The sequence below is a fragment of the Rana temporaria genome, chromosome 13, assembly GCF_905171775.1.
Source record: "Rana temporaria chromosome 13, aRanTem1.1, whole genome shotgun sequence".
Lineage (NCBI taxonomy): Eukaryota > Metazoa > Chordata > Amphibia > Anura > Ranidae > Rana > Rana temporaria.
The window spans coordinates 108,881,288-108,904,473 of NC_053501.1; the positions used below are offsets into that span (position 1 = coordinate 108,881,288).

At 44.8% G+C, this 23,186-nt stretch overlaps 1 protein-coding gene across 1 annotated transcript in view; it reads left to right on the top strand.

Moving 5' to 3' along the window:
* TTC24 (tetratricopeptide repeat domain 24) overlaps positions 1-21,852 on the top strand; it is a 33,891-nt gene extending 12,039 nt beyond the window's left edge. Inside the window, exons 5-12 of the mRNA XM_040332708.1 lie at positions 3,791-3,912; positions 6,212-6,331; positions 7,876-7,985; positions 9,992-10,116; positions 15,160-15,274; positions 18,208-18,278; positions 19,644-19,692; positions 21,341-21,852. Of these exons, the coding sequence (XP_040188642.1) occupies positions 3,791-3,912; positions 6,212-6,331; positions 7,876-7,985; positions 9,992-10,116; positions 15,160-15,274; positions 18,208-18,278; positions 19,644-19,692; positions 21,341-21,443 (815 nt within the window). The 3' untranslated portion in view covers positions 21,444-21,852. The remainder of the gene's footprint in view (positions 1-3,790; positions 3,913-6,211; positions 6,332-7,875; positions 7,986-9,991; positions 10,117-15,159; positions 15,275-18,207; positions 18,279-19,643; positions 19,693-21,340) is intronic.
* The last annotated feature ends 1,334 nt before the right edge of the window (positions 21,853-23,186 follow it).

The window sequence follows — 23,186 nt, forward strand, 5'->3', positions numbered from 1 at the left end:
TAATATATATCTATAATTTATATATATATATATATATATATATATATATATATATATATATATATATATATATATATATATATATATATATATATATATTTGTATTTGTTTCTTTATTTATTTATCTTTTACTTTATTCTTTATTTTCTTTTTTTGAAGGGTAATTTCTTTCTTCTTTTGAGGTATATTGCTTCTATATTATTTTTATAGGACCCTTACTTTTGGCCAAGGCTTCCTTTAGGAGAATTTTTTTTTTTTCAGGGTATTTTGTTATGTTATTATAATAATATATATTACTTATTTATGATATTAACATCATAAATAATAATTATATTATTTAACAACAACAATAATAATAATAATAATAATCATATTATCTTTATTATTAATATTATTATTTTTATCATCATCATTATTATTATCTTTATTATTATTATTACTATTATTATTATTACTATTATTATTATTATTTTTCCATAAAGATTTTATTGAGAGAAAAGATATATTAACAGACATCTTAAAAACATCGACAGGAAAAACAATAAAATATATAGACCAAGGGGCCCCGGTAGTACATGAGATACAGTAACATATGGCATAATCTTAATGAGGCCCAAAGCACACTATCAGCCAGTATAAGATCGTCATCAGCCTACATAAAAAAGTAAACTATGTGCCCAACTATCACAAAAGGCTCAAGATAACATGGGTATACTGCAGTGTTTCTATATACATGTACAAAGGACCCCTAAAAAGATGGGATGATAAATCAGGTTGCTTGTTACACCAGAACAGAGCTTCTGGTTTTATTATTATTATTATTATTATTATTATTATTATTATTATTATTATTATCTTTATCATCATTTTTTTTATTATTATTATTATTATTATTATTGTTATTATTATCTTCATCATTATTATTATCTTTATCATCATTTTTATTATTATTATTATCTTCATCATTATTATTATGATCATTATTTATAATAATAATAATAATAATAATAATAATAATAATGATGATGATGAAGATAATAATGATAATAATAATAATAATAATAATAATATTAATAATAAACATAATATTATTATTATTATTGTTGTTGTTGTTAAATAATATAATTATTATTTATGATGTTAATATCATAAATTAGTAATATATATTATTATAATAACATAACATAATACCCTGAAACAAAAAAAAAAAAAATTCTAAAGGAAGCCTTGTTTTTTTTTTTTTTTTTTTGGTGCAAGCATTACTTAAAGCGGAGTTCCGGCCACAATTTCACTTTTTATATATAAATACCCCTGTAATACACAAGCTTAATGTATTCTAGTAAAGTTAGTCTGTAAACTAAGGTCCGTTTTGTTAGGTTGTTACAGCATTTAGACACTTTATAAAATAGAAATTGACTGGGGCCATCTTAAGTGTGGGCATCATGAAGCCAGACTGTATGACTTCCTGGATTTCAGCCTTGCAGATCTCGCACATGCTCAGTGCTGCACAAGCAATGTAATAGGTTTCAGATCAGGTTTCAGCACCTGTACTGTCCAAGTCACATGATTCTTTGAGACTGGGGAGTGCACAGACTCCTGGAAAGTTACACCCACTACATTCCCAGGAGTCTGTGCGGTGTAGGTTAGGAAGCATTAAGCACCTAGGTGCAGGAAGAGGGAAGATTAACTATTCTGCCTAGCAACAACACTTTGAAGGCATCTAAAAAAAAAAAAAAATTCGGACTAATGACATTTTTTTAAAACTACTGATGTAATGTTATATTTATGGGTGGAAAAAAAAAGTGTGTTTTTTCTGTTTGTTTCAGGGCATTTAATTTATTCTTTCTTTTCTTTTTTAAAGGGGTCGTTTCTTTCTTCTTTTGGGGGTATATTGTTTCTATATTATTTTTATAGGACCCTTATTTTAAATTAAACTGACACTTCTTTGGTCATGGCTTCCTTTAGGACAGAAAAAAAGTTTTGTTCCAGGGTATTTTTTTTTTTGCTGCAAGCATTCCTTAAACAAATCTGTTTTTGTGTTGTTTCAGGGTATTTACTTTATTCTTTTTGTTTATTTATTTTTGAGGTTCCTTTCTTTTTTTTTTATGTGGGGTATATTGTTTTTATTTTTATTTTTAAAGCAATATTTTTTTAAATTAAACTGACACTTTTATGTCCAGGCTTCCTTTTGGAGAAAAAAAATAATAATAACATTTTTGGCCTTTTAGGGTAGGGTTATTTCTTTTTTCATTTGGGGTATATTGTTTTTATTTTTAAGGAACCTTATTTTAGATTAAACTGACACTTTTATGTCAAGGCTTCCTTTAGGGAAAAAAAAGAGTATTTTTTGGTTGCGGTTGTTTTTTGTTTGTTTGTTTTTTTTGGTGCAAGCATTCCTTAAAGTGTGTTTTTGTGTTTGTTTCAGGGTATTTACTTTATTCAATCTTTTTTTTTGTTTGAGGTTCTTTTTTTTTTTTTGTTCATTTGGGGTATATTGTTGTTATATTTAAAGGACCATTATTTTAGCTTAAACTGCCACTTTTATGTCAAGGCTTCCTTTAGCTTTTTCCTTCAGGGTATTTAGTTGTTGCATTTTTTTGGGGGGAAGGGGGTGTCTTTTAATTTGGGGTATATTTTTTATATTATTTTGATAGGACCTTTATTTTGGGATAAACTGCTTTTTTTTAAGGAGGTGCTCAAATCTAAGCATTTGGGGCCATATTCTCGTAGATTTCCGGCGGGCGTCGCGTAAGCCATTTACACTACGCCGCCCCAACCTACAGGAGCAAGTGCTGTATTCCCCAAACACTTGCTCCGTAGTTTGGGGCGGCGGAGTGTATTTGGCCCGGCGTATCCCCGCGTATCTCCAAGGGGGCGGCTTCTATTTAAATTAAGCGCGCCCCCGATTCTAACGAACTGCGCATGCGCCGGGCTTAAAATAGCCCAGTGCGCATGCTCCAGTTCTCGGCGTAAAACGTCAATGACGCCGACGTGTGCGTCATTGACGTAAAGTCGTATTCAAGAACGACTTAGTAAAACGACGTACCCGACGGGAAAACACGACACGGACCCGACGCCATACTTAACATGGCCTACGTGGGACTGACGTAAGGTAAGGTTACCCCTCATATAGCAGGGGTAACCTTACGCCTACGCAAACGATGTAAGCAACGGTTACGCGACGCAAATTCGTTCGGGAATCGGCGTATCAGGCTCATTTGCATAAACAAATGAGACCTGAACGTAAACGCCACCTAGCGGCCGGCGGAGTAATTACATTTAAGATCCGACAGTGTAAGTGACTTACACATGGCGGATCTTCAGCGTATCTATGCGAAAATGATTCTAAGAATCAGTCGCATAGATACGCGGGCCAAAAAAGAGAGATACGACAGTGTTTCCTGAGATACTCCATCGTAACTTTACTCGGAATATGGCCCCAAGGTAAGTATGTTTTTTTTTTTTACATTTGTGCATGCCTCCCATGTTCCCAGTTTGCCCATTAGTGCTAAAAATGACCAGAATTTGATAAGATTTATACAAGAATAAAGTTCCCATTCACCAAATTCGAAATGAGAGCCGTACCCCTAGAGAATCCAACCAATCGCTCTCCAGCTTTACAGTGCTGCTTCTATGTGACAGGTTCTCTTTAATACCCAGAGGACAGTCCTTCTCAGCTTGTGGTCATACATTAGACATCGGCACGTTACATTTAGGACAGGTCCTCTTTGAAGGGTCCAGGCGTTCTTATTGCTCTTCTATACTGATCCGGCTTGTTCTCCTCCACCAGATGATGTCCACGGCCAATGGCAGGCATGCGAAGGACTCGGAGCAGCCAAATTCCGTCTGGGTGATCCGGAGAAGGCCGTCCTGTACTACAAGCAGGCCCTGGCCTTAGTCTCCAAAGCCAAGGTTAGATCTCCGCGGCTCGCTGATAGCTGATAGGCCTCTGTAAATAACAATGGACTGGGGGTGGAGAAAATAAACTATAAAATATATTCAGTATATGAAGTTAAAAAAATAAAATTTATAGGAGGGGGTTCATTTATTTTAGGGTATATTGTTTTTATTTTATTTTTTAAAGGACCCTTATTTTAGGTTAAATTGACATTTAATTTTATATTTTTTTGCTGTATGGGTGTCTTTAAATTCGTTTTACTTTTGTGTTTTTTTTTTTTTTGAGGGGGAGGGGTTTATTTATATTCTTCTTTTAAGGTATATTGGGGTAGATCCACGTACAGCGGGGCATTATTGTGCCGGGCGCAGCGTATCTAAGATACACTACGCCGCCTTAACTTACTTTTTTTTTTCGAATCCTCAAAGAATTCACGCCGTAAGTTACGGCGGCGTAGTGTATCTTTGGCGGCGTAATGGCGCGGCATTCAAATCTCTGTGATGGGGGCGTGTTTTATGTTAATACGTCGTGACCCGACGTAAACAACGTTTTTTTTTTAACTGCGCATGTGCCGTTCGTGGGAGTATCCCAGTGCGCATGCTCGAAATTAACCCGGAACAAGCCAATGCTTCCGACGGTGAATGGTTTCATGAACTAAAAAATATGAAAAGAGTAAAGTTAGCCCTATTTTTTTTTTTAAATATGAAAGATGAAGTTACGCCGAGTAAATAGATACCCAACATGTCACGCTTTAAAATTGCGCACACTCATGGAATGGCGCCAAAATTCGGTACTTAAAAATCTCCATAGGCGACGCTTTGAAAATGTTTACAGGTTACCAGTTTAGATTTGCAGAGGAGGTCGAGAATTGCGAGAATTGTCGCTCACGCTCTAACGCACGTGGCGATACCTCACATATGTGGTTCGAACGGCATTTACATATGTGGGCGGGACTTACGTGTGCGTTCGCTTCTGCGCGCGAGCTACCGGGGACAGGGGCGTTTTACATTTTTTTTATTATTTTTTTTATTATTTTACTTTTTTTTTTTTATCACTTTTATTCCTATTACAAGGAATGTAAACATCCCTTGTAATAGGAATATATTGTGACAGGTCCTCTTTATGGAGAGAGGCGGGGTCAATTAGACCCCACATCTCTCCTCCAGGCTGGAAAGCATGAGATTGTGAAAAAAAAAATCACGGATCCCATGCTTACTAGCCGCAATCGCGGTTTTGTTTACTTCCGGGTACACGGGCGTGACGTCATCACATCGCGCCAGGGCCTCCGATGGTCATAGAGATGACTGGTGACCATCTGGTCACCAGTCATCTCTATGCTTCCAAGCCGGCGCCGGACGATTCTTTCTCCGGGCCCCCGACGGTCATAGAGGTGACTGGTGACCATCTGGTCACCAGTCATCTCTATGCTTCCAAGCCGGCGCCGGACGATTCTTTCTTCGGGCCCCCGACGGTCATAGAGCTGACTGGTGACCATCTGGTCAACAGTCATCTCTATGCTTCCAAGCCGGCGCCGGACGATTCTTTCTCTGGGCCCCCGACGGTCATAGAGGTGACTGGTGACCATCTGGTCACCAGTCATCTCTATGCTTCCAAGCCGGCGCCGGACGATTCTTTCTCCGGGCCCCCGACGGTCATAGAGATGACTGGTGACCATCTGGTCAACAGTCATCTCTATGCTTCCAAGCCGGCGCCGGACGATTCTTTCTCCGGGCCCCCGACGGTCATAGAGATGACTGGTGACCATCTGGTCAACAGTCATCTCTATGCTTCCAAGCCGGCGCCGGACGATTCTTTCTCTGGGCCCCCGACGGTCATAGAGGTGACTGGTGACCATCTGGTCACCAGTCATCTCTATGCTTCCAAGCCGGCGCCGGACGATTCTTTCTCCGGGCCCCCGACGGTCATAGAGATGACTGGTGACCATCTGGTCAACAGTCATCTCTATGCTTCCAAGCCGGCCGCCGGACGATTCTTTCTCCGGGCCCCCGACGGTCATAGAGATGACTGGTGACCATCTGGTCAACAGTCATCTCTACGCTTCCAAGCCGGCCGCCGGACGATTCTTTCTCCGGGCCCCCGACGGTCATAGAGATGACTGGTGACCATCTGGTCAACAGTCATCTCTATGCTTCCAAGCCGGCCGCCAGACGATTCTTTCTCTGGGCCCCCCAATGGCACGGGAGAGCCCGGAGAAGCACCGGATGCCGGCGGGAGGGGGAGGGGGGGGATGTTTTAGGGGAAAGGTCACAGGCAGCTTCTTTATGGTCAGACTGATTCCAAGGTGTTCTGTTACAGGAAGCCTCCAACGATGCGCAGGAGAGAATCGTGAACAAGCTGACCGATGCGCTTCAGTACAAACTGTCCTTCAACAGACACCCCATTCAGGGCGGAGCCATACCGCCACCTGTGCCACTGGTAAATTACCCCCCAAAAAACTACTAAACAATGTTTGTCTATGAGTGTGTATATATATATATATAGATAGGGGCAGATCCACGTACATCGGCGCATACTTGCGTCGGGCGTAGCGGATCTCTGATACACTACGCCGCCGTAACTTACATTTTTTTTTTCGAAACCTCAAAGAATGCGCGCCGTAAGTTACAGCGGCGTAGTGTAAATTTGGCGGCGTAAGGACGCGCAATTCAAATGGATGTGATGGGGGCGTGTTTTATGTTAATACGTCGTGACCCGACGTAAATGACGGTTTTTTCATGCGCCGTCCGTGGGGGTATCCCAGTGCGCATGCTCGAAAATAAACCGGAACAAGCCAATGTTTACGACGGTGACGTCATTCTACGCAAATCCCTATTCGCGAACGACTTACGCAAACGACGTAAAAAAAATCAAAATTCGACGTGGGAACGACGGCCATACTTAACGCAGGATACGCCTCATATAGCAGGGGTAACTGTACGCCGAAAAAAGCCTTACGCAAACGACGTAAAAAAATTCAAAACTCGACGCGGGAACGACGGCCATAGGGGTAACTTGTACGCCGGAAAAAGCCTTACGCAAACGACGTAAAAAAAAATTCAAAACTCGACGCGGGAACGACGGCCATACTTAACATAGGATACGCCTCATATAGCAGGGGTAACTATACGCCGGAAAAAGCCGAACGCAAACGACGTAAAAAAAAAAACGCGCCGGCCGGACGTACGTTCGTGGATCGCCGTATCTAGCTAATTTGCATACTCGACGCGGAATTCGACGGAAACGCCACCTAGCGGGCCAGCGTAAATATGCACCTACGATCGGACGGCGTACTAAGACGTACGCCTGTCGGATCGATCCCTCATTCCGTCGTATCTTTGTTTTGTGGATACAAAACAAAGATACGACGCGGGAACTTTGAAATTACGCCGGCGTATCAATAGATACGCCGGCGTAATTCGTTTGTGGATCTGGCACATAGATAGTAAAAGTGGGGCAAAAAACAAATGTAAAAAAGCGCTATCCTGCGTCGTTCGAATGTAAATCATTTATTTTATATGGAAAATATTGCGTTTGCCCACTTGGTGGCGCCAAGTTAGTATTAGAGAACATTTCTAAAAATGCTTAGTTCCATCTAGTGGCCAAATGTGGTATTTTTTTTTTCTATTCATAAAACAGTGGTATGGTCTTACCAAACAAAGCGTACCAATGGGCGCATTTACTTTTTCTCGTAGCCATTCGCCGGGGGGGGGGGGGGGGGGAGTGCGTGTTTTAAAATGGGGCAAAAAAAAAAATAATGAAATAAATAGGCGAGATCCTGCACTGTTCGAACGTAAATCATTGATTATCAATGGGAAATTCTGCATTTGGCCACTAGATGGAGCTAAGTATGAGAGACGATTGCTAGTGCTAATGCTTGGCTCCCTCTACTGGCCAAATAGGGTGTTTTCATTTATTTTACATTCAGACAGCACAGGATATAAGCTATTTACATTAGTTGAGAAATATGTTTGTGGTTGTAGAGAGGATCCACTGGCCAGATTCTCCGGGGGAACTCCATAAGGCGATCCACGAGGACTAACCACGAATACGCCAACATAACGCAGATGTTTCCTCCTCAGGAGAGCAGACCGTGAGTAAATATTGGGGGGAGGTGCTGTACCTTTTAAGAGTAAAAAAAAATAGTAACCCCCCCCCCGTCTACTGATCCCCCCACTCAGTAGTAACCCCCATCTCTACTGTTCCCCCCCACTCAGTAGTAACCCCCATCTCTACTGATCCCCCCCACTCAGTAGTAACCCCCATCTCTACTGTTCCCCCCCACTCAGTAGTAACCCCCATCTCTACTGATCCCCCCCACTCAGTAGTAACCCCCATCTCTACTGATCGCCCCACTCAGTAGTAACCCCCATCTCTACTGATCCCCCCCACTCAGTAGTAACCCCATCTCTTTCTGATCTCCCCACTCAGTAGTAACCCCCATCTCTACTGATCTCCCACTCAGTAGAAACCCCCATCTCTACTGATCTCTCACTCAGTAGAAACCCCCATCTCTACTGATCCCCCACTCAGTAGTAAACCCCATGTCTGCTGATCTCCCCACTCAGTAGTAACCCCCATCTCTACTGATCCCCCCACTCAGTAGTAACCCCCATAAAGTAGTAATCCCCCCACTCAGTAGAAACCCCCATCTCTACTGATCTCCCACTCAGTAGTAACCCCCATCTCTACTGATCTCCCACTCAGTAGTAGCCCCCATCTCTACTGATCCCCCACTCAGTAGTAACCCCCATCTCTACTGATCCCCCACTCAGTAGTAACCCCCATCTCTACTGATCCCCCCACTCAGTAGTAATGAATGAATGAATGAATTACTTGTATAGCGCTACTCATGCGAACTGAATCGCCTCTGGGCGCTTTTTCCAGCCAGTGTCTGCTTGGATGGTGGGGTCATTTTACCCCGTAGGATCGTGACACGCATGGGACACACAGATATACATATATATACTGGGCCAATTTGGACAAGATCCAATTTACCTACCAGCATGTCTTTGGAGTGTGGAAGGAAACCGGAGTACCCGGAGGAAACCCACGCAGGCACAGGGAGAACATGCAAACTCCAGGCAGATGGTGTCGTGGTCAGGATTCGAATCAGCGACCCTTTTGCTGCTAGGCGAAAGTGCTACTCATCTCTACTGATCCCCCCACTCAGTAGTAACCCCCATCTCTATGATCCCCCCACTCAGTAGTAACCCCCATCTCTACTGATCCTCCCACTCAGTAGTAACCCCCATCTCTACTGATCCCCCACTCAGTAGTAACACCCATCTCTACTGATCTCCCTACTCAGTAGTAACCCCCATCTCTACTGATCCCCCCACTCAGTAGTAACCCCCATCTCTACTGATCCCCCACTCAGTAGTAACACCCATCTCTACTGATCTCCCTACTCAGTAGTAACCCTCATCTCTACTAATCCCCCACTCAGTAGTAAACCCCCATCTCTACTGATCCCCCCACTCAGTAGTAACCCCCATCTCTACTGATCCCCCACTCAGTAGTAAACCCCATCTCTACTGATCTCCCACTCAGTAGTAACCCCATCTCTGCTGATCTCCCACTCAGTAGTAAACCCCATCTCTACTGATCCCCCCCACTCAGTAGTAACCCCCATCTCTACTGATCCCCCCACTCAGTAGTAAACCCCATCTCCACTGATCTCCCACTCAGTAGTAACCCCCATCTCTACTGATCCCCCACTCAGTAGTAACACCCATCTCTACTGATCTCCCACTCAGTAGTAAACCCCATCTCTGCTGATCCCCTACTCAGTAGTAACCCCATCTCTGATAATCCCCCAATCAGTAGTAACCCCCATCTCTGCTGACCCCCACTCAGTAGTAACCCCATCTCTACTGATCTCCCACTCAGTAGTAACCCCCATCAGTACTGATCCCCCACTCAGTAGTAACCCCCATCTCTGCTGATCCCCCACTCAGTAGTAACCCCATCTCTACTGATCCCCCACTCAGTAGTAACCCCATTTCTACTGATCCCCACTCAGTAGTAACCCCCATAACTGAATTATAAATAAGAGTTTTCCTGAGCCCCCCGAATTCTCACCTTGCCTCCTTATAGGTCTCGGAGAAAATCCCAACATGCAAGTCGTTCTGCTCAGCCGCTGGAAGAACTGTACGCAACTTTGAAGACCAGAGAGACTACGCGAGTCAACGGGCAGCCATCTTTGAAGAGCAAGGTGTCAGGTGGGCGATGTGTTTTTTATAGTAGACTCAATATGCTGCTGTTTATAATCTACAAAGCTCCAGTGATTACACTACAGTCTTACCTTCCAGGGATTGCAATTTTATAATTGACTTGTATTCTCTCCCTGTCAGAGCAGACTTGTAAGGCTGTGGGGGGGGGGGGGGTCCCCCAAAGATCTCCTACCTGAGCTCAGTGCTGATTGAAGACACTCCTGAAAAAAAAACCTCCTGAACTTTCACTACACTCTTCCCTATCAGGGATTGAGATTTTATCCATCACTTGTTTTCTCTCCCTGTCAGAGCAGGCTTATCAGGCTGAGTATCGGACTGTAAGGTCCTCATAGTTGCTGCCCTATCTCCTACCAGAGCAGTGGCGGTTTCGTCCATAGAGGGCGCCGGAGCACCGCCCCCTCTGGCTCTCGCCCGCCACTGACTAATAACACACATTCATGCATTGCATGAATGTATGTTATTGTCGCCGCTGCCGCTGGTCTATTCAGATGGCCGGAACTTGAGTGCCGGCCACCTGAATAACGGCAGCTGGTTGGCTGTGCGGAAGTGCCTATCAGAGCCAGCGGCTCCCGGATGTCTTATCCTCGGGACGTACGGGGGGTGCGTTCCTTGGATAAGACTGGCGGCCGTCTCAGCCAATCAGGTTCCCCGATTCTGGTTATCAGTAACCTAATTGGCTGAAGCGTCACCAAGGCGGGAGACAACATCAAGGGATGTGGAAGGAGTAAGGTAAGTGCATTTTACAGGGCACAGCGGCGACAATGGGCACAGTGGCGACAAAGGGCACAGTGGCATCAATAGGCTCAGTGGCATCAATGGGCACAGTGGGGACAAAGGGCACAGTGGCAACAAAGGGCACAGTGGTGACAAAGGGCACAGTGGCGACAAAGGGCACAGTGGTGACAATGGGCACAGTGGCAACAATTAAAGGGCACAGTGACATGCACAGTGGCAACAATGGGCACAGTGGCGACAATTAAAGGGCACAGTGGCGACAATTGGCACAGTAGCGACAATTGAGGGGCACAGTGGCTGCGTTTGATGGCATGGCACAGTGGTGACAATTGATGGCACAGTGGCATGGCACAGTGGCTGTGTTTGATGGCATGGCACAGTGACTGCGTTTGATGGCATGGCACAGTGACTGCATTTGATGGCATGGCACAGTGGTGCGAATTGATGGCATAGTGACTGCATTTGATGGCATGGCACAGTGGTGACAATTGATGACACAGTGGCTGTGTTTGATGGCATGGCACAGTGGCTGCATTTGATGGCATGGCACAGCGGCTGCGTTTGATGGCATGGCACAGTGGTGACAATTGATGACACAGTGGCTGCATTTGATGGGCACAGTGAGGCTGCAATTTTTTTTTTTCCCGTTTGCGCCCCCCCCCCCCCCCCCCCAAAAAAAAATTGAGCACCAGCCGCCACTGTACCAGCTAGGTGCTGATTGCAGACACTTGTAAAACCCTTTGTACTTACACTACACTATTACCTCTCAGGGATTGAGATTTTATCATTCACTTGTATTCTCCTCCTGTCGGAGCAGACATGTCAGGTTTAGTATCAGGCTGTGAGGTCCTAATAAATAGAGGCTGTCCTATCTCCTGCCTGAGCTCAGTGCTAATTGAAGACATTCATAAAACTTTTCTGTACTTACACTACACTCTTGCCTATTGGGGATTCATATTTGCTCATTCACTTGTATTCTCTCCCTGTCAGCAGGCTTGTCAGACTTAACCACTTAAGCCCCGGACCATTATGCAGGTAAAGGACCGGGCCCCTTTTTGCTATTCGGCACTGCGTCGCTTTAACTGACAATTGCGCGGTCGTGCGACGTGGCTCCCAAACAAAATTGACGTCCTTTTTTTCCCACAAATAGAGCTTTCTTTTGGTGGTATTTGATCACCTGTGCGGTTTTTATTTTTTGCGCTATAAACAAAAATAGAGCGTCAATTTTTAAAAAAATTCAAAAAAATTTTTTTTTTGCTATAATAAATATCCTAAAAAATATATAAAAAAATGTCCTCAGTTTAGGCCGATACGTATTCTTCTACATATTTTTGTTAAAAAAAAATTGCAAAAAGCGCTTATTGATTGGTTTGCGCAAAAGTTATAGCGTCTACAAAATAGGGGGTAGTTTTATGGCATTTTTATTAATAATTTTTTTTTACTACTAATGGTGGCGATCAGTGATTTTTTTCGTGACATTTTTTGGCGGACACATCGGACACTTTTGACACATTTTTGGGACCATTGTCATTTTCACAGCGAAAAGTGCTATAAAAATGCACTGATAACTGTGAAAATGACACTGGCAGTAAAGGGGTTAACCAGGAGGGGGCGCTGTAGGGGTTAAGTGTGCCCTAAGGGAGTGTTCTTACTGTGGGGGGGGGGCTTGGCTGTGCATGTGACATCACTGATCGTTGTTCCCTAACACAGGGAACAGACAATCAGTGACAGCCACACTAGGAAGCACAGGGAGAGGTTTGTTTACACTCACCTCTCCCCATACTTCCTCCCTGTGACCTGATCGTGAGACACCGGCGGCGATCGGGTCCGCGGGTCCCGCGGGCGCGGTCACGAAGGACAGGACCGGGTTCCAAGCATGCCGGCGGCGGTGCGCTTGCGACCCACAGCTGGGCATCTTAAAGATGACGTACCTGTACATCCATATGCCCAGCCGTGCAATTCTGCCGACGTAAATAGTCGTGCGGCGGTCCTTAAGGGGTTAAGCAAGCCATACATTATACAAATTTTTCTTTCCTTTAACCACATGTTGAAGGAAAGAAAATTGCTTGATTATCCCATAAACACAGTGTAATGCAACCACAGAAAACAGGTCTGCTTCAGTCGAAATTTTAGCACAAATCCCGGACGAGCCCCCACTGTAATGCTTTACGTCTATCTATTAAGGTTCTTGTGGTAAAATCAAGGAAGCTTAGACTTCTGTTGTGTATCAATGCTTAACTAAACATGGAAAAATCTGAACATACAAACTGTAGGATGCACAATACAACACAACTCATAGCTTACAAAAATATGCCTACACATACAGTTGCAATAAAAAGTATGTGAACCCTTTTGGAATGATATGGATTTCTGCACAAATTGGTCATAAAATGTGATCTGATCTTCATCTAAGTCACAACAATAGACAATCACAGTCTGCTTAAACTAATAACACACAAAGAATTAAATGTTACCATGTTTTTATTGAACACACCATGTAAACATTCACAACGCAGGTGGAAAAAGTATGTGAACCCCTAGACTAATGACATCTCCAAGAGCTAATTGGAGTGAGGTGTCAGCCAACTGGAGTCCAATCAATGAGATGAGATTGGAGGTGTTGGTTACAGCTGCCCTGCCCTATAAAAAACACACACCAGTTCTAGGTTTGCTTTTCACAAGAAACATTGCCTGATGTGAATGATGCCTCGCACAAAAGAGCTCTCAGAAGACCTCTGATTAAAAATTGTTGACTTGCATAAAGCTGGAAAGGGTTATAAAAGTATCTCCAAAAGCCTTGCTGTTCATCAATCCACGGTAAGACAAATTGTATATAAATGGAGAAAGTTCAGCACTGCTGCTACTCTCCCTAGGAGTGGCCGTCCTGCAAAGATGACTGCAAGAGCACAGCGCATACTGCTCAATGAGGTGAAGAAGAATCCTAGAGTGTCAGCTAAAGACTTACAAAAGTCTCTGGCATATGCTAACAGGAGATAGATCTTCTCCGCCGCTTCCGGGTATGGGACTGGGCGTTCCTATTTGATTGACAGGCTTCCGACAGGCTTCCGACGGTCGCATACACCGCGTCACGAGTAGCCGAAAGAAGCCGAACGTCGGTGCTGCTCTATACGGCGCCTGCGCACCGACGTTCGGCTACTTTCGGAAAATCGTGACGCGCTGTATGCGACCGTCGGAAGCCTGTCAATCAAATAGGAACGCCCAGTCCCGCAGCCCATACCCGGAAGCGGCAGAGAACATCTCTCTCTAAAACGGTAAGTACTGCTTCGATTTAAAAAAAAAACACCCGATTCTGCTTCCCAAAATGAGCATCAATATAATGTTAAAAATTGAGTTTTTGGGTGAACCTCCACTTTAAGATACTACAGCTGACAAGTTAAATTCCACATCTTTTATCAATAGTATCTTCACACAAAACGGTGTCATCAGCATACACAATGAAAGATCTTAGGAGCAGACGTAATTAGCACAATGGACAATAGAATGCCACTCACAGCAAGCCCCATCACCACAGCCAGGTGGACTTAATTAGCATCTCAACAGTCTATGTTACACATTGAATCGATCACACTCTATTGATCTGTTGAGGTCAGAATAAACCACTTGTCATTTTTCAAGATATCCTGTAATACATGAATTATCATTTCTCAGTCATCCTATGCCCAAAAGGGACATAGGATGACCCTAGACCCAAGAGTCATTAGTGACGCTGGCACAGGAGTACCCCACATCCTTCAAAAGTCTCTGGGTATCACGGGCCATTCCGTTACAGTGCCCATCCGAATGCTGAAGACACCCGCACAGAGAATGTATTATACACCCCAGAATCTTCTGGGAAGATTTTTGTTGTAATGAATGATCTGGCAATGGGGTCACTTTACGTAAAAGAGGCGATTGGCTATGCAAAAGAATGTTAAAGTTGGAGTGTTCCTTTAATACTTTTTTTTTTTGGGGGGGGCAAGTGGACGCCACAGGATGTACACAGTGGCGGGTACTAAAGACTTAGCACCTATCTAATTTTCCTTTAAATGCCCCTCTCTCCTCCGCCAACCCCCGAAAGTGTATCTGGAGTAGAGCAATCTTCTCAGTAGCAATTTAGAGATAAAATTGCGTGATTGTTATCTTTCGCAGCGAGCCGTAACATGAATTCATGTCGCACCTGCATTGTATTTCTATTTTTCTGTTGGCGCATTCTCACTTGGTTCCCCCCCCCCCCCCCCGGACATGTGCGGCCTACAATGGGAACAGCTGTTGAGGGCCTTTTGTTGTGTCTTGCAGACTTTGGAGAAGAGGAGGAGGAGCCCGACACCCTCACAGTGGTCACTAATGAGTTTTCCGAAGACTGCGAACAGTCGGACGCGGCCTGCGCCAGGAATTATCCGCATGCCAACAGGTAATTGTGCCAGATGTGGTCACCCGCCACTTCCTAATTAGGCAGATAATATTCAATCCGTAGAGCTTTTGTGCGACACTTTCAATGTGCAGCAGAGCTCGAAAGTGAAAAATCACGCTCATGTGATCATAGATGTTCTGATGTATCGGAGGAACGTTCATACATTTCCATCTCGGCATGCAGATAAATATCCCAAAAGTGACCTCATATAAACTGCATAAGTCTCATATAATCAATAATGTCCAGGGGTGTAGATAAGGAGGGGGATAGGGGGGTTTGAATCCCCCAGAGCATCCGCTGGACATCCCAGCAGAGGAGTCAGTGCTGACGGCCATGATGGGCACCCGCCAGTCCGCCTGTCAGCTCAGAGCAAGGGAGGTTGCTCCTCCCCAGCTCCAGTCACATGACCCATCTGAAGAAGAACATCATTACTCTAAACTACCTTGGTCTGGTTTGTGTATTTTATAGAGAGGGGAGAGATATACTGAGGAGGGAGAGCTTACGCCTGACCCCTACACTCTATGTGTTACCCACTCCTGATCCCTGTACTCTGTATGTTACTAACTCCTGACCCTTGAACTCTGTTACACACTCCTTACCCCTGTACTATGTATGTAGCACACTCCTGATCCCGGTATTCTGTATGTTACACACTCCTGACCTCTGTACTCTGTGTGTTACCCACTCCTGACATCAGCACTCTGTATGTTAGTTAGACACTCCTGACCCCTGTACCATATATGTAGCACATTCCTGTATTCTATACAGTACACCCTCCTGATCTCTGTACTTTGTACGTTACACCCTCCTGATCTCTGTACTTTGTACGTTACACCCTCCTGATCTCTGTACTTTGTACATTACACACTCCTGATCTCTGTACTTTGTACGTTACACACTCCTCACCTCTGCTTTCTGTACATTACACACTCCTGACCCCTGTACTATATGCGTTACACACTCCTGACCTCTGCATTCCTTCTGTTACATACTCCTGACCCCTTTACTCTATTACTTTCCACACTACTGACCCCTGTAGTCTGTCTGCTACCCACCCCTAACCCCTATACTCTGTATGTTACACACTTCTGATCCCTCCACTCTGTATGTTACCCACTCCTGACCCCTGATCTCTCTATGTGATCCACAACTGACCCCTGTACTCTGTTCCTGACCTCTATACTCTGTACGTTACCCACTCCTGATCCCTGTACTCTGTATGTTATTCACTCCTGACCCTTGTACTCTGTTACACACTCCTTACCCCTGTACTATGTATGTAACACACTCCTGATCCCGGTATTCTGTACGTTACACACTTCTGACCTCTGTACTCTGTGTGTTGCCCACTCCTGACATCAGCACTCTGTATGTTAGACACTCCTGACCCCTGTACCATATATGTAGCACATTCCTGATCCCTGTATTCTGTACATTACACACTCCTGATCTCTGTACTTTGTTCGTTACACATTCCTGACCCTTGTACTTTGTACGTTACACACTCCTGATCTCTGTACTTTGTTCGTTACACATTCCTGACCCCTGTACTTTGCACGTTACACACTTTTGACCTCTGCACTTTGTAGGTTACACACTCCTGACGTCTGCTTTCTGTACATTACACACCCCTGACCTCTGCTTTCTGTACATTACACACTCCTGACCCCTGTACTATATACGTTACACACTCCTGACCTCTGCACTTTGTACGTTACACACTCCTGACCTCTGCTTTCTGTACATTACACACTCCTGACCTCTGCTTTCTGTACATTACACACTCTTGACCCCTGTACTATATACGTTACACACTCCTCACCCCTGCATTCAGTCTGTTACATACTCCTGACCCCTGTACTCTATTACTTTCCACACTACTGATCCCTGTAGTCTGTCTGCTACCCACCCTAACCCCTGTACTCTGTATGTTACACACTTCTGATACTTCTAATCTGTATGTTACACACTCCTGACCCCTGTACTGTTTACATTACCCACTTCCGACCCCTGATCTTTCTATGTGATCCACAACTGACCCCTGTACTCTGTTCCTGACCCCTATACTCTGTACGTTACCTACTCCTGACACCAGCACTATGTATGTTACACACAGTACAGGAGTCAGAAGTTGGCATTACCGTTACCAACTTCTGACCCTTGTACTGTGTGCGTTACCAACTTCTGACCCCTGATCTTCTGTATGTGACCCACTCTTGACTCCTGTACTCTGTATGTTTGTACGTTACATACTCCTGTCCCCTGTACTCTGTACATTACACTCTCCTGACCCCTGTACTCTGTACATTACACTCTCCTGACCCCTGTACTATGTACTTTGCACACTCCTGACATCTGTATTCTGTACATTACACACTCCTGACCCCTGTACTCTGTACAATACACACTCCTGACCACTGTACTCTGTACAATACACACTCCTGACCATTGTACTCTGTACTTTACACATTCCTGATCCTTGTGCTCTGTACGTTACAGACTCCCGATCTCTAGTACTTGCATGCAGCCTTATTTTTTTTTTATTTGGGTCCCCAAGGCTGAACCTCCCAAGAAGTTTTCTTTGGCACTGATAGGGTCCCAAACACAGCAGGGGGCCGTCCCATTCCCAGACAAATCTTTGTGCTTCTATTAACTTTATACATTCCGTCACCTACGCACTCACCCTTCCTGTAATAAGGTGACAACCATGTTCATTCTTCAGTCAAATCCCACAGTTAGCGTTGTCACCCTGTGCGTTTTGGCTGCAGAATGGTGGGCGGAGTCTGGTAACGCAGATGCAGCCACACCATAGAGCCACTGGTGGGTTTTCTTTTACCCACAACTGAAATAACAGTTTTTGGTGGACTTCTAAATCAGTGTCATGGTGGGGTGGGGTGATGGCGGTTTATTGACTATTCCTGTCTCCTTTTCAGCAATCTGAACAACACCTACCTGCAGCCAGAGCCCGTCTACCAAAACTGCATGATGAAGAACACCAACAAAAGTAAGTACACTTCTGTTCAATCTGTGGACAGACATCTCTCCTTACTCATTGGCTAGAAGAACATCCACAGATAATGTGAAGCTGATAACAGCTAACCCACTAACCACCAATGTAAGGGACATTCTTCTCACTGATCACCAATGTAAGGGACATTCTTCCCACTGATCACCAATGTAAGGAACATTCTTCCCACTGATCACCAATGTAAGGGACATTCTTCTCACTGATCACCAATGTAAGGGACATTCTTCTCACTGATCACTGATGTAAGGGGCATTCTTCTCACTGATCACTAATGTAAGGAACATTCTTTACACTGATCACCAATGTAAGGGACATTCTTCTCACTGATCACCAATGTAAGGAACATTCTTCCCACTGATCACCAATGTAAGGAACATTCTTCTCACTGATCACCAATGTAAGGGACATTCTTCCCACTGATCACCAATGTAAGGGACATTCTTCCACTGATCACCAATGTAAGGGACATTCTTCCCACTGATCACCAATGTAAGGAACATTCTTCCCACTGATCACCAATGTAAGGAACATTCTTCCCACTGATCACCAATGTAAGGGACATTCTTCCACTGATCACCAATGTAAGGAACATTCTTCTCACTGATCACCAATGTAAGGGACATTCTTCCCACTGATCACCAATGTAAGGGACATTCTTCCACTGATCACCAATGTAAGGGACATTCTTCCCACTGATCACCAATGTAAGGGACATTCTTCCCACTGATCACCAATGTAAGGAACATTCTTCCCACTGATCACCAATGTAAGGAACATTCTTCCCACTGATCACCAATGTAAGGAATATTCTTCCCACTGATCACCAATGTAAGGGACATTCTTCTCACTGATCACCAATGTAAGGAACATTCTTCCCACTGATCACCAATGTAAGGGACATTCTTCTCACTGATCACCAATGTAAGGGACATTCTTCTCACTGATCACCAATGTAAGGGACATTCTTCTCACTGATCACCAATGTAAGGAACATTCTTCCCACTGATCACCAATGTAAGGGACATTCTTCTCACTGATCACCAATGTAAGGGGCATTCTTCCCACTGATCACCAATGTAAGGGACATTCTTCTCACTGATCACCAATGTAAGGGACATTCTTCTCACTGATCACCAATGTAAGGGATATTCTTCTCACTGATCACCAATGTAAGGAACATTCTTCTCACTGATCACCAATGTAAGGAACATTCTTCTCACTGATCACCAATGTAAGGAACATTCTTCTCACTGATCACCAATGTAAGGAACATTCTTCCCACTGATCACCAATGTAAGGGAAACTCTACAATTGTTTGAAGTGCTTCCCCCTTTATTTCAGGTGTACATGATTATGAAACTCTCAAGCTGAAGACTTTAGAAACAAACAGGTAAGAGAACACAAATCACACCTCAGTAATAAATGCTAATTAAAGAGAACCAGTCTCTTTGACCATTCAATTGAAGCCTCTTTTTTTTACTGGCCAATAAAAGGGATAGAACCCCTGTCAGGTTTTTATTGCTGTCTATGTCCTAACTATTCACCCTCTTCAATTGTCCTGTTGACTGTGACACAAAGTAGGAAAATCAACGTTTTACAGAACAGGTATAATGAGGAAAGCCCCCCCGTTTTTAAAGTCACTTCATGTTGTGTCTCTAGAACAGGAAGTTAAGGAACATTTTCCAAGTAGGGACATAGTTGTGTTTATATAGTAAGATCCTGCCAACCAACAGTTGGGTCCAACCATATTTGAGGTTACCTAATCCTTAAGCCTTGATGAAGGGGGCCTTAACCCTGAAAAACGTTGGCTTGCATAGTCTACTGATATCTAACAAATACTATGTTGAATTCTTTGTCCATTAGTGTGGTGTCCTTAGTTGAACAATAAAAACAAAGGTTGTGTTTTTATAGTAAGAAGATCCTGCCAGTGCTGCCACCAACACTTCAGTCCAACCATATTTAAGGTTACACAATCCTTAAGCCTTGATAAAGGGGGTCTTAACCCCCGAAACACGTTGGCTTGCATAGTCTACTGATATCTAACAAATACCATGTTGGATTCTTTGTCCATTAGTGTGGTGTCCTTAGTTGAACAATAAAAACAAAGTGTCAGGTCACCTGTGGCCAGGTGACAAGTGCACCCCGTTGGGGGTCAGGGATGCACTACAGGGAAGTGAACCCTATAGCCGACAGCTGCGATAAGATAGGAAGTGTGAACCCAAGATCGCCCAGGGCGCGGAGTCAAAGACCCAGCTTTGTGTTCACCAGAGCCTCTAGTGGTGAGGATGGCCTTCGCCGCAGCTGGATCCAGGTCGCGACCCCTGGGATCCCCTAGGTCACGCTCCACAGAGAGAGAGAGAGGGGAAGCAGCAGGCAGGACAAATGTAAGTGATGGGTAAGCCGAGGTCAGGGCAACAGGCAGACAGGGGTAACCGAGGGACAGGCAAAAGGTCAAGGGCACAGGCAAACAGGAGAAGTCAGGGACGAGCCAAAAATGGTACACAGGAAGGTAATCGTAGCACACTGCAGACAGGAACTTGAGCAAACAACACTGTTGAACAGCACCGCAGGCCTGTAGTGCAATGGTTAATATAGACTTCCTGGGATGGCCTGGGTGGGGCCATACAGGAAGAGGAAGTGATAAGAAGGGAACCAGAACAGAGTCAGGCCTCTTAATGGACAGATGGAAACAGGTAAGCTGCCAGACTATTGCATATCCATGACACAAAGGTTGTGTTTTTATAGTAAGATCCAGCCAGTGCTGCCACCAACACTTCAGTCCAACCATATTTGAGGTTACATAATCCTTAAGCCTTGATAAAGAGGGTCTCAGCCCCGAAACACGTTGACTTGCCTAGTCTACTGATATCTAACAAATACCATGTTGGATTCTTTGTCCACGATTGTGGTATCCATGGTTGAACAATAAAAACCTGGCAGATGTTCTAACTCTTCCCTACACTAAACAAATACAACATTTTTGGCTGGAGTTCCACTGAGGGATTCATTAATGACTTCTAAAATTTTATCTTTTTCAGGAGGGTGAGTGACCCCCCCGGCTGCCTTCACATACCGAGAGCGGATGGCCAGGAACCCTCCAGGAAATCAAGATTTCAATCCCGGATGTGTCACGTCATGTGACGTTATGGACGGCGTGCAACGCAATGGACAATAGCGCCCCCATCCCACCGTAAGCATCGGCTGCAGTTTCATATGGATGAATGGAGGACGGCCTCGGGGAGTAACCTAACTTGCTCATCTGGTGACCCTCCCACCTGGGACATCTCACAGTTTTTTTATTCATTGCGGCGGGACATGATTCTGATAGGGGGGCATAGTAGCAGCTCATCCAATCACAGTTCAGTTATAGAGCCCATGCCAGAAACTGAATCTTATTTATCAAAGACTCTGCGTAAGAGTCAGGGGTTCACCTTGACTGCCTGCCACTTAGCTACTTGACCCTACACCTTTGCTGAGGTGAAGCAGTGGTCTCTCCGCAGCGGGGCCGATCCTAGGGTCACAGGCGCCTGGGTGCAGAAATATTTCTGGCGCCCCCACATGGTCAGAGACTGCAGACATAGTACAGGAGATGGTCAGAGGCTGCAGATATAGTACAGGAGATGGTCAGAGACTGCAAATATAGTACAGGAGATGGTCAGAGACTGCAGACATAGTACAGGAGATGGTCAGAGACTGCAAATATAGTACAGGAGATGGTCAGAGACTGCAAATATAGTACAGGAGATGGTCAGAGACTGCAGACATAGTACAGGAGATGGTCAGAGACTGCAGATATAGTACAGGAGATGGTCAGAGACTGCAGACATAGTACAGGAGATGGTCAGAGACTGCAAATATAGTACAGGAGATGGTCAGAGACTGCAGACATAATACAGGAGATGGTCAGAGACTGCAGACATAGTACAGGAGATGGTCAGAGACTGCAGACATAGTACAGGAGATGGTCAGAGACTGCAGACATAGTACAGGAGATGGTCAGAGACTGCAGACATCGTACAGGAGATGGTCAGAGACTGCAGATATAGTACAGGAGATGGTCAGAGACTGCAAATATAGTACAGGAGATGGTCAGAGACTGAAGACATAGTACAGGAGATGGTCAGAGACTGCAGACATCGTACAGGAGATGGTCAGAGACTGCAGATATAGTACAGGAGATGGTCAGAGACTGCAAATATAGTACAGGAGATGGTCAGAGACTGCAGACATAGTACAGGAGATGATCAGAGGCTGCAGACATAGTACAGGAGATGATCAGAGACTGCAGACGTAGTACAGGAGATGGTACTCTGGTGCTTCAGCGCCCCCACCTCTGTGGCGCCTGGGTGCGCTGCACCCCGTGCACCTGTCCAGGATCGGCCCATACAGAGAACAAAGGTCCTTCTTTGCAGCATGCTGGCAGGGGACAGGCTTATCTATTCATGCTGTGGCCGCTTTCTATAGAAACCAAACTGTAGGACTTTGCACACCACATCTAAGCGGGGGGGGGGGGGCGAAGTTGTTAACGGGGGGGGGGGGGGGGGTGCCGCCGAGATCGAAGTCGTTGAGGGGGGGGGGGGGGCAACCGAGATCGAAGTCGTTGAGGCGGGGGGTGCAGCCGAGATCGAAGTCGTTGAGGCGGGTGGTGCAGCCGAGATCGAAGTTGTTGCGTGGAGGGGGGCCACCGATTGGAGTTGTTGAGCAGGGGGGGGTCGCCGATTGATCAAAGTTGTTGAGGGGGGCCGCCGATCGTAGTGGTTGAGCCCAGCCAGTCAAGCCCAGTGGTAAGTCCGGCCCAGCTTATGTCAGTGTACCCCAAGACCTGTGGATGGATCATGCTAAAGAGAAATGATTGGCTGTACAGGTACACGACACAGCTCCACC